General features: G+C 51.0%; 5 protein-coding genes across 5 annotated transcripts; 2 read left to right on the forward strand and 3 right to left on the reverse strand.

The window, feature by feature from the left end:
• The first annotated feature begins 8 nt into the window (after window positions 1-8).
• On the forward strand, window positions 9-3,062 carry VC83_01015 (uncharacterized protein). Its single transcript, XM_024464700.1, has 3 exons — window positions 9-394; window positions 492-929; window positions 980-3,062. The coding sequence occupies exons 1-2, from the start codon at window positions 117-119 to the stop codon at window positions 571-573; spliced, it is 360 nt and encodes a 119-aa protein (XP_024327458.1). The 5' UTR covers window positions 9-116; the 3' UTR covers window positions 574-929; window positions 980-3,062.
• Window positions 1,262-2,921, reverse strand: VC83_01016 (uncharacterized protein; the record flags this gene model as incomplete). Its single annotated transcript, XM_024464701.1, has 3 exons — window positions 1,262-1,572; window positions 1,633-1,778; window positions 2,683-2,921. The coding sequence occupies 3 exons, from the start codon at window positions 2,919-2,921 to the stop codon at window positions 1,262-1,264; spliced, it is 696 nt and encodes a 231-aa protein (XP_024327461.1).
• A 2,747-nt stretch (window positions 3,063-5,809) lies between the features above and the next one.
• Window positions 5,810-8,456, reverse strand: VC83_01017 (uncharacterized protein; the record flags this gene model as incomplete). The annotated part of the gene is made up of 4 exons (XM_024464702.1): window positions 8,332-8,456; window positions 7,407-8,260; window positions 7,287-7,349; window positions 5,810-7,124 (listed from the first exon to the last, which is right to left on the reverse strand). The coding sequence occupies exons 1-4, from the start codon at window positions 8,341-8,343 to the stop codon at window positions 5,810-5,812; spliced, it is 2,244 nt and encodes a 747-aa protein (XP_024327460.1). The 5' UTR covers window positions 8,344-8,456.
• A 543-nt stretch (window positions 8,457-8,999) lies between these two features.
• On the reverse strand, window positions 9,000-11,309 carry VC83_01018 (uncharacterized protein). Its single transcript, XM_024464703.1, has 2 exons — window positions 9,982-11,309; window positions 9,000-9,931 (listed from the first exon to the last, which is right to left on the reverse strand). Exons 1-2 carry the CDS (start codon window positions 10,746-10,748, stop codon window positions 9,421-9,423), a joined length of 1,278 nt encoding a protein of 425 aa, XP_024327453.1. The 5' UTR covers window positions 10,749-11,309; the 3' UTR covers window positions 9,000-9,420.
• A 23-nt stretch (window positions 11,310-11,332) lies between these two features.
• VC83_01019 (uncharacterized protein) lies at window positions 11,333-12,674 on the forward strand. The gene has a single exon (XM_024464704.1). It carries the CDS (start codon window positions 11,435-11,437, stop codon window positions 12,137-12,139), a length of 705 nt encoding a protein of 234 aa, XP_024327452.1. The 5' UTR covers window positions 11,333-11,434; the 3' UTR covers window positions 12,140-12,674.
• The last annotated feature ends 155 nt before the right edge of the window (window positions 12,675-12,829 follow it).

The raw sequence follows: 12,829 nt of genomic DNA on the forward strand, positions 1-12,829 counted from the left end.
TCTCCTCACCGCACCTCACCCAGCATCACCACAAGCTTATTGGCACCACCACGCACTGCCACCACACACACACACACATACACTGGACATACCAGTTGTCCACACACGCCGCAACAATGCAACCGCTCCTCCGCAGCGCGCACCGCTGCACGCTCAAGCCACTCCGCACTGCCGGTACCGGCGGCAAGACCACAACACGCGCACTATCGGCGACCACCCGCGCCAGAGCGGCCGCAGAGGGCGAGAGCCACTATGATCCACCCACGGGGTGGCTGTGGGGCGTGAAGCCGGGGGAGAAGTATGAGAAGGAGGGGTGGGAGGGGGTAATGTTTTGGGGGTTTGGGGGGGGGTTGGTGGCGTTGACGGTGGGGTATGCTTTTAAGCCTGATACGTCGTGAGTTTGCTCTTTTCTGGATTTAACTACTCCGAGGGGTGGTGAGGAGGCTGTGGGGAGGAAGGAGGGGACGAGGCAGAGGCTAATTGGGAAATAGGATACAGACTTGGGCGCTTGAGGAGGCGAGGAGACGGTTGGAAGTTGAGGGGATCTTGAAGGAGCCTGAGTCGAAGGAGTAGAGCTTGCGAGCTATCGAATTGTGCCCAGGAAACCCGAAACGATTGGGGGAAAAGACATGACGGGGGGATTGAAGGGCGGAGAGACGTATATACGGAATTTTGCTGGATTTTTCCGGCGGCGAGTTCGAAGTCGATGAGGAGCTTGATTAGACTGATGGTGGCTGTTGAGATTGGATGAAAGCATATTACACATAGAGTGTGGTGTTGAGCTGGCATTGTGAAGAGAATCTTATTTGAGTTTTGTTTTTTATGACTTGTTTGGGTGCATTGTGGTTGTGTTTATATGTGGAGGTCCTAGCGATGCTGTGACTCCGACAAAGGCAGGCTTCCTGATTAATTGCTTCTTAAAGGGGATTGTATGAGATATGATCCCACCCTTTTGCTGCCTCATATTGACCAGCTATAGATCTAGCATGAGGCAGGTATGCCCAAACCATCCACACAATCCACACAATCCGAAGCACCACCTCTGGGCAAGAGCTTCTTACCTCAACCGCCCACGCCCCGCAACTCAACCATCAAAGCCTGTCCGATATTTCTAGACTTCGATGCCAAATATTTTTCCATATCTTGGATCGAGAGGCGGGGTTTCGGGACGGGTTCTTGCTAAGAGCGGGTAGGGGCGTGGGAAGGAGCTACTATATAAATAAACGTTTATCTAATTTCTCAGGGCCAGACAGAGATATACTCATCGGCGTATGGCAAATTGTCCTTGAGGTAGGTTTGCTCTTGCCACGGCTTCTGGAGAATCTGGTGTTGTGCTGTGGGCAGGTAAACGAGGGTTGGATTGTTGGGGGAGGTGGCACAAAGTTGTGGCGACGAGAAGCTGCGGTGAGAAGAAGTTGATGGTGACGAGACGCTGCGTCGGCAAGAAGCGGCGGAAGAGAGGAGTTACAGATGGATGGCTTCGTCCGTGGTTATATGTTTCTGGAGTGTGGCCCGCAGCATCCTTGGTATAGGTTTCCACGGCCGCGTGGTCGGCAGTGCCTTTTGCGGTGTCTGCCTCCGCAAGCTTCGTGTATAGCTCGCAAATTAAACTCCTTCCGCAAACTTACAAACCACTGAACTTTCTCCTGCTCTGAATAACACTGGTCAAGAGAGGGATATAGCTACCAAGAAGCGCGAACGAGGTGGCTAAATGGACAGTTGATATGGCGATGATTCGCATTCTGCGCTCGGGTGTATCGATCGAAGAGGCTGTCCGACTTGGTCTGCCAGCTCGACAAAGAGGCTTGCACTCACTCAGAGTTCGTGTACTTGCCTCAGCGCTTTTTTAGCCTCGTTCTGAAGCCTTGCGGATTCTGCGACCTGTTTAACCATGTCCTTCCTTTCACTCCTCACCTCGCAACTCAATCACCTAAACCTCTACGAGATATCCCAACTTTGATGTCATGGAGACGACGGCAAAGGCACGGTTCACATATTACCTTGAAATATTTTCTAGGATATCTTTGGTTCGGCTGACGGGGGTTCGGGACGGCGAAGAGGGGTTATGAAGAGTCAGGGGCGTGGGAAGGAGCAACTATTAATAAACGGAGACTTTAGAGCCAGATCAAATAAATGCGTCATGACATACTAAGCCAACCGGTTAGGAAGCCTCCTGTCCTATCGCCCTTGTCATCTTTCCGTCTGGGGAACCTGGTGTTGCTGGTGGCTGTGGGCTGTGGACACGTCAATAAAAGGGCCACCCGGTACGAAATATTATAATGAGTTCACTTCTTGCCGATATTAGATCACACGAGGAACAAAAACTACTCTCATTTGACGACACCATACTAAGAGACATTTTTGGATGATGTTGGCACACTTTGGCATAAGATGACGGTAATGACGGCGATTGAAAGGATGGTTAGGACAACCCCAGTCCTCCATAGACGGGAAGAGCTGCTATACTCAACAAACGATGCGGATGAACGCGGCCAGTACACGGTTGCCCTAGATTGTTGTGGGGGGTGGCACAAGAGGCTGTAGTAACTAGAAGCTGTAGTTACAAGAAGCTATGGTGGCAAGAGGCAGTGGTAACAAGAAGCTGTAGTAATAAGAAGCTGTGGTGACAAGAAGTTGCAGTGACAAGAAGCCGCGGAGAAAGCCATCGGCTACAAGGCTTACACGATATGGCTTCCTCCGCAGTTATGTGAGAACTTCGAGAAGAGTAGTGTGAAGTACAGAATGTCGGTGATCGATTTCAAATCCGGTTTCACAGACTTGGAGGCCCATTTCAGTACTCGTATGGACGACAAGAACGCCCACTCGAGATTGGTATGGCTCAACTTCAAGTCGACCTTTATTCCCTCCTGAGAAAGTTTGAATTCCGCGGCGAGATCCTTCTCAGTGTTCGGCGGATACATATCCGGGTAGTATCCGTGAAGCTCACGGGTAGGGTATATACCCGGCGACGATCTGACGGGTAGGGTAGGGTATATATCCGGATACATGAGGCTGAATATTGTATATAAAAATAGAATAGCGTATATAAAAAAGAATGAAGCTTTTGATAATAGTAGTAAACCCCTTTCCGCGAGCCCCCTTTCCGTGAGACCCCCCCTTTCTGCGAGTCCCTATTCAGGTGCTTCATCGTCAGCATCATCGCCGTCGCTATCAGCCTCCCGTATTTTACCCCAATTCCGTAAGCAAAGTAAATATCTAATAGTTGGCGGTGATAACCTATTCCGCTTCTTTGTAATAATATCACTACCATTACTAAATACTCGTTCCGATGCTGCAGATGTTGCTGGAATAGCTAGATGATCACGAGCAATACGGGCAATAACTGGATATTGGTATTGCTTTGCGCACCAATATTTGAGAATATCAGTATGCTCACCGGGCCGTGGTTCAAGCATCCAGCGCCTCCATTCTGGCTCTTGAAAAGCCAAGCCTTCTGACGCAAATAGATCTTCGTCAGAATCAGGTTCTTGATCTATTGTAGCAGTAGCACTTATTGCTTCTGCAAGAGCTGTTTCGTGAGTAATTCGCTCCGTATCAAGGTGATACTCTCGCTTTTGGTACGTTCTACAAACGTCTTCGAACTGCGCTCTTGCTCGTAATCTTCGTGTATCGTCTATAGCATTTGGATATATCTTCTTAAATACTGTATGATTCATTCGTGGGTCGCAAATTGTAGCAACAGCTGAGTGCTTACATTGCCGATTCGTTGTAAGAGTATAATACTCATTAAGCTTTTGAAGCGCAGCTCCACAAGCTACTCCGATCGTAGAGCTTCTACCAAGCTCTTCTTGTAGTAATGTGACCTTATTTATCATCTTTAAGTAAAGAGGAATTGTAAAGTTGAGCGTTGGATATGAATCGCTTTGTAGCCGTCTTGACGGCTTTAAGAATACTAAGAATAATCGTTCAAGAGCTTCGATAATAGCCCAATCGTTGCTTGTTAACGCAATATCCTTCATACTGATATCAAGCTTCTGCGTAGAGCATACTGCAGTAATTGGTATTCGAAGCTTTATAGCTGTTTCAAGCATATAGTACGTTGAATTCCAGCGTATAGGCATATCAAGTGATAGCTGGCGTGGCTTCTGGCCTGCAGCTTGTATCTGCTTCTGTAAAGCATCCTTCCATGCTCTTCGGTTTCGAAAGACATAAATATGCCTTCGGAGCTTCTCAAGCGTAGCTGATACTTCAGTAGAAGAGTTATCAATACGCTGCGGAATCCGGGCAAGCCCTTGCTGACACCAGTACGCTTCTGTTTCTGTATCCGGGCTAGCTTTCAAGCTCTTTAGAGTAGCTTGAACTGCAAGATTGATAATATGAGCAATACACCGAACGTCCCCTTCCTTTACAGTAAACGTCCATGGCTGTTGAATAGTCGTCTGCTGCTTACTGGCTATTTTCTCATATTCTGAAAGCATCACAGTATTCGCTGAGGCATTATCCCGCGTACAAGTAAATATAGCACCTGTAATTTCGAAGCTATCTGTTACTGCAGCTAACTCTTGAGCGAGATATTCGCCGCTATGAATTGGCTCTTGAAGGTGGATTACATCAAGTAATACGCACCGGTGCTGCCACTTCTCATTAATCCAATGGCCTGTGACAGCAGCGTACTCTGTATAGTTCCGTGCAGTCCATGCATCTGTTGTAATAGATATCCGGCCGCCATAGGTAATATGAGCCTGGAGTTCTAATTGTAGCAATCCTCGGTGATATGAGAATTGCCGCTGTAGCTCTCGGTGTAGTGTTCGCGACGATATCGATAGAGTACTTGGGCTTAAGAACTGTACTAATTGATGGAACGAATAGCTCTCAATAAGTCGTAAGGAGAGGTTATTTGATACAACGAATGAGAGTAATAACTCTCGGTATTTCGCTCTACTATTTGATGCTTGAGCTTGAGCGGGCTGGACTTGCGGGTTCCGCGGCCGTGGCTCAAAAAATAACGATGCACTACTTGATGGGCTTGACGGCGTAATTGTATGACCTTTCATTGTATATGCTACTGTTGGATGCTTCTGCGTATAGTGCTTCCAAAGATTACCGGTTGAAGTCTGACTTAATAGCTGCGGAGTAGGTGAATATCCGCAGCCTGGTTGTAAGCAAGTTACTTTGACTGTAGGTGGGTTACTATCAAGTATCAATCGCGAATATAATAGCTTCGTAAATAGTACCGACGACGTTGGTGGCAGCATTCGTCCTGGAGGCTGAAGCCGGAGCGGTGTAGGATTAATATCCTGTTGAATATGAATAGGGGGTGGCAGCGTTGGCAGACTTGGCTCATTATAAGTATCATAGCTATTATAGCCCTCAGGCTCCGTTGGTATATCTGATAACGACGAGTCGCTCATTCTGAGGATAATTATCACTTTATACAGCATCAATATAGATCTCACGGCGTTGGAAAAAAGAGGTCTTGGCTGCGCTTGGCTATTCTTGGCATGTATCCGGATATATACTCGAGAGTATCCGGATACGCCGGATACTCCTAAAATATCGCCGGGTAGGTATATACTCGAGGATATACCCGGATACCACGGGTATATTGGTATCCGTGCCGAACACTGATCCTTCTTGCCTCGCTCGAATTCTTCACTGTGAAGTCTTCAGAAGACTTCACAGCATGTCTTCAAATCTGCGGCTAAGGATGTAAATAGACTTTTATAAATATAGTTCAAAGGGGGTAAAGTTTGTAATAGATATCAACGCCTTAAATCAAATGATCACGCCTTATCCAGCTCTCAATATATCCAAAACCCCAGCACAACGCCCCAACAGATAGACCCCCTTACCGTCTCCCCAAATCAATCTTCCTAACCTCCACCATCCCCCCCTCCTCCCCCCTCGCCTCCCCCCCAAAGAACGGCTTAACCGCCACATCCACCACCCCCTCCCACAACCCCTCTACCACATCCGCATGCGCCTCCCCCGTCTGCCCAAAATCCGGAAACGCATTAACCTCCAACAACCACACCCCCCCCTCCTTATCAACGACAAAATCCACTCCAAAGACCTCAAACGCATTCGGCAGCGCCTGAAAGTGCGTCCCCATCGTCCTCGCCGCGCCCTCGAACAACTCCCCCGTCACTTCGCAGATCTGCGCGAACACGTCCTCCTGCCATGAACTAGGCAGACCGGGCTGCGTGGCGCCAAGCTCCCAGAACGCGGCTACGGATCCGTCGCGAGACCCGTCTTGGAGACAAGTGTTTGTGAGGTGTGCGCGTAGGTCGGGGAGGGCGGCGGGCGCGGTGTAGGGCGTCCCTGCGAAGAGGGCCAGCATGGGGCGGTAGACGTAGACCGTCAGAGCACCGATGGCGAGGACGTAGGTGCGGATGTGGAATTTGTGGGGGTTGTCTTGTAGGAGAAGAGGGGGGTGGATGTACGGCTGCGTAATGAAGTGGCGGAGTTGGGAGGTCATGATGTAGTCCTTCCCATCATGCATGTTCGCCTCCCCATCATCCTCTTCTTCGTCGTCGGACTCGGGACGCTCGGCTTCCCACTCGTCGAAGATGGATTGGAGGGTTTCTTCTGAGTCGAAGAGGCGGATTCCTTGGCCGCGATCGCTCATCCCGGGTTTGAGGATCCACCACTCCCTTTCGCTCTCTTCTTTGTCTGCATTACGCGCGAACATCTCGTGGAGCTCGAAGCATTCGACGAGCGCGTCGTCGAGGAACTCGGCGTAGTCGACTTCGAAGTGCACGGTGGGGGCGATGTGTTTCGCGAGGGCGGTGGAGGGGTTCTTGGTGCCCCAGGCGTGCGCGGTGGCGGAAAGATAGTGTTTCCGGATGAGGGCTTTGCGGATGATGTAGGCGTTTGCGAGGGTGGTGGTGGGTTGAGAGAGGAGGGTGTCGAAGGGGAGTTCTTCGTATTGCTGGATGTGGAGGGTGGGAGATAGGGAGTTGATAGGGATGGAACCGGGCGAGATGAGGGTGTATGAGTCTTTTGGTAGGAGTTTTGAGAGAGCCGAGAGAATGAGTGGCTGCACGTAGGTATCGCCGTAGTCGATGAGGGCGTTGAAGTGCTTGATGCCTGCTGCAGGGGCGGCGAGGGAGAGATCTTGCATGCTCTGTGGTAGTGAGACCGGGTTTGACTTTTCGGATGTTCTGAGCGGAGAAAAGCAAAAGTCAATGTAAAGCGCGCGATGAGCAAATGGGGCCAAAGCAATTGCAAAGGGAATCAAAATCTGCTTGTATTGGTCTAACACGAGGTCTAATGCTCTATGCCTTTTTCCATTTCAGCCCGCTAAGTAATGCCATCGTACTCACAGCGTAATCTCGCCTTGTTGCTTCCCCGTCGCTTGCATGAAGTTTGCTTTCAGTGGTGTCACGCTGTGATTTTGTCAGGTATGGAATTCCAAGGTCGCGCGGAATGGTTTCAAGACTTACCTCGTGAATCCCTCCTTCACTACCCACCCGTCATTGCCAGGCGGGGCATCTTCCACACTCTTGTAGACGTCCGTAAACCTCGGCGACCATTTGAAGTTCCTATGCTGATGCGGTATCGGCGCCTTCCCACCACCATTCTTCTGTTCAACCTCTCCTTCCCTAATCTTGTACTCCTCCTCATCCGCATCCTCGGTATCCTCAACAGCCTCAAAGCAGCTACCCGGGCCCCAGTAATTCTGCAGCATATCCGTCCAGAAGATCTTCTTGTTCTCAACATCCGGCACAAGCGGCACATTCACCGTATATACATCGGTATTCGCATCCCAATTCGCCACGAGGTGCTCCACGATCTTGACACTCAACCTCGACGCACCCGCAATGATCTTCGGGTCGTGCTCCCGCGTCAAGAACGCATAGCTCAGCGCAATCGCCTTTCGCTTACAAACTGCTGCCTCGAGCGCGCCTCCCAGCGTCCCCGAGCTCAGCGCAAAGCACGCCGTGGTATTGCGGCCGTAGTTCGGCCCGCTGAGAACGACGTCCACTGGTCCGCGCTCCTGGAAAAAGTAGTACAATCCGATCTGGACGCAACTAGCGGGGGTGCCGTCAACGAGGACCCAGTCGTCGCCTGCCGGCGAAGGGCGCTTCAAGATCACGCCGTCGTCTTCGTGGAGGGTGCCGGGGCGGAAATACGTCGGCTTCACGGTCTGCCCGATGATGTGCGCTTTGCCGATCCAGCTGCGCTGTTCGCGGGGCAGGATGATGGAGACGACATGGCCGGCTTCGAGGAGGTTGTTGACGAGGGAGTGGACGTAGGGGGAGCTTTGGTTGCTGGGGGGCCCGTCGTCATTGACTACCTGGCGGGGTTATCAGCGACCCCTCACTCGCTCGGTAATGGATGGGAGACTTGGAGATGGGGGAAACCTACCAGGATATGCATATTTGCGAATTCTGGATTCTTTGGGGATGAGCTATTCGGCGCTGCAAAATAAAAGACGCTTTCGAGTATATTTTGTGTTGCAAATTTTGTACGGCGGATGGTTGAGTTCCTGAGTCGCTCTACTATCACGGCATCCAGGGACCAGTGGCGGGTAGAGACTAGCGAAATACCCTTGTCGGAACCTTTTTCTCAAAAAACTGCTTGGCGCCAATAATCACGTGGGAGATGCCGCCGTCAATCAACTGGCGTCTCAAAAGCCGCTCGGAAAGAAACCAAGCCATGGCTTGCGATCGAGGCAAAATATCCTGCTTTCCCTCATTGGAATAGGCCTTGAATTACTGATATTGCAGCGCTGACATTGGACAGTTGTTGCAGTTGCCAAGTAGCCCGCAGTACCCAGAAGCCCAGCAGTACCCAGACCAAGGAAGCCGACCAGACGGACATACCAGCAGGTGACGGCCCCGTTCATATCCTGTGTTAACTACGCTGGGAGATCATGAGCGTGCTTCTCATACGAAACTGATGTGAATTTGAGGTGAATTTCAAAGTTGTTAGTTAGATGGTCCAACCTCGACAGTAATAGGGAACACACGTATGACAATATCAGGAGGGGAATTTTAGTGGCGGGTATCATCACTAAGGGACATTCAGGGACCATTCGTATTTGAATTCGCTCTTTTATTGGCGCAGTTATTCTAGTCTACATTATCCAGCAACCAGTAACCATCCTCTGGCTTCTTTTCTCCAGTCCATGTTACATTGAACCCCTATTGACTCGTCCTACTTCATATTCTCACCCCATGTATCCCACCCCCATTTGCCCTGCCCAGTGCATCCCAGAACCGGAAAGATTTCGTTGCGCCATTGTGTGTAAAGCCATGAGAGTCGTGCCGTATGTATCAGGTTGGTATTAATTGAAAAAAGAGAGTCGCGGTCAATGCATCGTCGTTATACAAACAGGAAAAAAGGACATCGTGTCCAAGCGCCGCGCCAGTGACGACAGCGTGATGAAAGAGAGCAGGCTGGATACAAAAAGCTGCCATGTAGCAGATAGATCCAGGCCATGCAAAGAAAGATTTAGCCACGGACACGTTTGTGATTTCCGGTGTCGAAAGCGGACACGACGTCACTGCCCCTCTTTTGACCTTTGGGTTTGGTGCGCTGCCAGCTCTCAAATGGTGATGCTGAGCCTAAGCTGGAGAAGCCGGCCCCGGCCATGCCATCATCGGAGGACACCTTCTTGGAGCGAGTCGTTCGGGCCACGGTACTTGGCGGCGAGACAGGTGCAAATCTTGGAGCACGTGGAGTTGCAACCTTGTCGGTTTGCAGGGAAGGAGTAGCGAGGGCGTTGCCTTCTTCGATGTCGGTGTCAGCTTCCTCGTCAGCTTCGCTGTACTGGCTGTCCCTCTCATCGAGTTGCCTTTGGGTGGGGAACAGAAGACGAGGCTTCATGGAAGATCGAGTAAGAGGACCACAAAGTCTGGAAGGGACGGTAACATCAACCTCATCCTCAACTTCATCGGCAGCAGAAGGACGTGATTGTATCTCATCCAGGTCACTGAATCTGCGGAAGATTTTCTTGCCACGGCTAAAAGTGTGTTAGTGGGAGTCGGGTGAATTTTAGATCGATCTACTCACAATACATATACAAGGCCATCTTTGCGCTCTTCATCTTGAGCCTCCTCATCTGCACCGTTGGACTCGCGTGGCTCGACTCTTCTGCGCTTGCTTCTCCGTTTCGATGGCTCGTCAGCTGTGATCACCTCTGGCCCGTAGAAAGGGTTGTCAGAGCTCGCGTCAACTTCCGGAAGGCGTTCCTTGGAATCCGTAAAGATGGCAATTGATTCATCCTCATCTTCGCCATATCCGTCGAGGGAAAACCCTTTGTACTTCTTGCGTTGGCTCTTGGGAGATGGCATCGCCTGCTCGACAGTTTCGAGGCGGACTGGGAAGAGGTTTCGGGCGATCGATGTGATCGTTGGGGTTTTGGTTTCTGCACGCTTCTGCGGCGTCTTTGCTGGAGTTGGAAGCATCTCGTTCCTTGTGCCGATGGAGGAGTAGAAGCCCTGTGGGGAACTGGCACCTCTTGTTGTTTGGGAGGAGGCTTGGTCTTCGCCCAAAAGTGTGGGTTTGTTTGCTCGCTTGCGTGAAATGGTGGAAGGAGGTGTAATATTGGAAGAGCCAGAAACACTGCGCTTTGTGGCAGACTGAGGGGAGGAGTGTGCGGATCTAAGGTTGTGGTTGGAAGCGGGAGGTGGTGCCTGTGCCGAGCTCTCACGTTGTGATGCGACGCGAGTTGACTTTCTGCGCGCGTAAGGTTGGTAGTCGTCTTCTAATCCGAGTCGTGGGGTTGGAGGAATCCTGATCCGCGAAGTGGGAGGAGGAGTTGTAGTCGCGCCTGCCATGTTGACAAATAAAGGCTTCGTTTGTGGTTTTGTGGTTTGAAGGTTTATTCGCGGTCGCTTTCTGGCAATTCTGTGTCCACGGAGACTGAGTAAATAGCCAATCTGTCCAGCAGAAACAAAGCAGCTGTATATATAAGGGGGTTGCAATTAATTTCTCGATTGTAGAAGTTGTGGTTGAGGGTCTGTTGTGGTCGCAAAGTTGAAGTCTCAAAACAGAGTTACAGAGAATTGAGCTTGGTCGTGGCTTGTTTTGGTTGGTAGTCTTTCGCTAGTTGCGCAGAACCCAATAATTGAACTGGCGCAATAGGATATCAGAAGAATAGATTCAATAGCTTCCAATAATAGTTGAACAATAAAGAGCCCTTGACATTGTTTATGTATTATGGTGGATTTGCGCAAAAAGTTATGTGGTGATGGTGTATAAATGGGGTTTGGGGATGTGGTTGTCCCAACTACGCACAATGAGGAGGCTGGGACACTGAAATTCCCCACTAAGCGACCAAATAGAGGAGGCTGAACAAGGCCCGTGCACACACCTAAAGTACGCCGTCGACAGGGCTGAAGACGCGTCCAATTCCCCATCCCCCACGACGCGTCAACCAGATCAGATTCCATAAATACACGCGTCAAAATTGTATACAAGTACCATCACTACCCCCTCCAACCCACATCAAACGACACAAAAAATGGCACCAGCCGCCTCCGAGAAGCTCGACATCTCCGACACCGAGGAAGACCTCTTCGCGTCGCCCTCGCGCTCCCCCCGCGCCACCTCCTTCCCCAAACCCGCCGTCGCCGCTGCTACAGCAGAAGCCCCCCGCGAATCCCGCTACGACGCCGAAGCCGCACGCACAGCGACCTTGCAGCGCGAGCTTGCCTCATTGCAAGACACAAATGCAGCGATCGAGGGGGTAATCGCATCGCTTGAGAGTGCACGGGGGAGCATGGGCACCGTGTCGACGACCGTGACGTCCGCATCAACGCTGTTGAATACGTGGACGCGCATGCTGGGGCAGACGGAGCATAATCAACGGCTGCTGCTGGATCCGAATTGGAAGGGCGCGAGTCAGGATCTGGTGGATGCGGAGAATGAGGTTGTGATGAGGGCGCAGGCGGCGGAGAGGAGGGCGGCGGAGGAGGCGAGGCGGAGGGAGGAGGCGAGGGCGAAGGCGGAGGAGGAGGAGAGAGTGAGGTTGGCTGGGGGAACTACGAGGGGGAGAGTGAGCAGGGGGAGGGGGAGGGGGAGGGGGTTAAGAGGGAGTGTGACAGGGTCGTCGGTGGGGGGGCAGAGACCGGCGTCGGGGCTTGGAAGGACGGCGTCGCAGAGGGGGTCGGGTATTGGGAGGGGAGGTGTTGCGAGTACAAGAGGCAGGGCTCGTGGTGTGAGATGAATGGAGTACGAGAAGATGCTACAAACGCAATTCTATCGACAGTGGTCACGCTGCCGTTGTGTGTACGTTCAGTACAGAGTCGATCCAAGGACGACGCGATCGGTCTTGGCGATACGGCCCAGTTACCAACAGCAGGGCCAGGAGAGGACCATTTGAACGTAGGTTGTTGGCTAAATGGTTCCTGTGGCTGGTATTTTGAGGCCTTGGCTACTGTTAGACTATCTGGGACCAGAAAGCTGGATGGCCATACAGTAGGAACTCCAAGTGAACCTGGAACGACATGGCAATCACAATATACAAGTCGCTACATATACCATGGACTTGTTACTGTGTTCATTAGCATCATGTCCCCTAAAGAATTGAAAACTATACTCCAAGGAAGCTGCGACTGATAATCATTCCTTCCCTATATAGAGGGCTTGAAAGTTTTGAGGAAGCTACGACTGAGTGTGCTTGGTAATCGTTCGTCCATATATAAAGTTTGAAAGCCCCGAGGAAGCCACGACTGGGTTTGCTTGATAATCATTCCTTCCCTGTATAAGACTTGAACGTTCTGAGGAAACTGCGATGGAGTTTGCTTGGTAATCGTACTTTCCATATATATATATAAGGTCTGAAAGTTCCAAGAGCTGCGACTGTGGCCTTGCATGGTCATCGTTCTTGCCATATATAGGGTTTGAAAGTTCCGAG

The sequence above is a fragment of the Pseudogymnoascus destructans genome, assembly GCF_001641265.1.
Source record: "Pseudogymnoascus destructans isolate 20631-21 unplaced genomic scaffold scaffold_2, whole genome shotgun sequence".
In the NCBI taxonomy this organism is placed as follows: Eukaryota; Fungi; Ascomycota; class Leotiomycetes; order Thelebolales; family Thelebolaceae; genus Pseudogymnoascus; species Pseudogymnoascus destructans.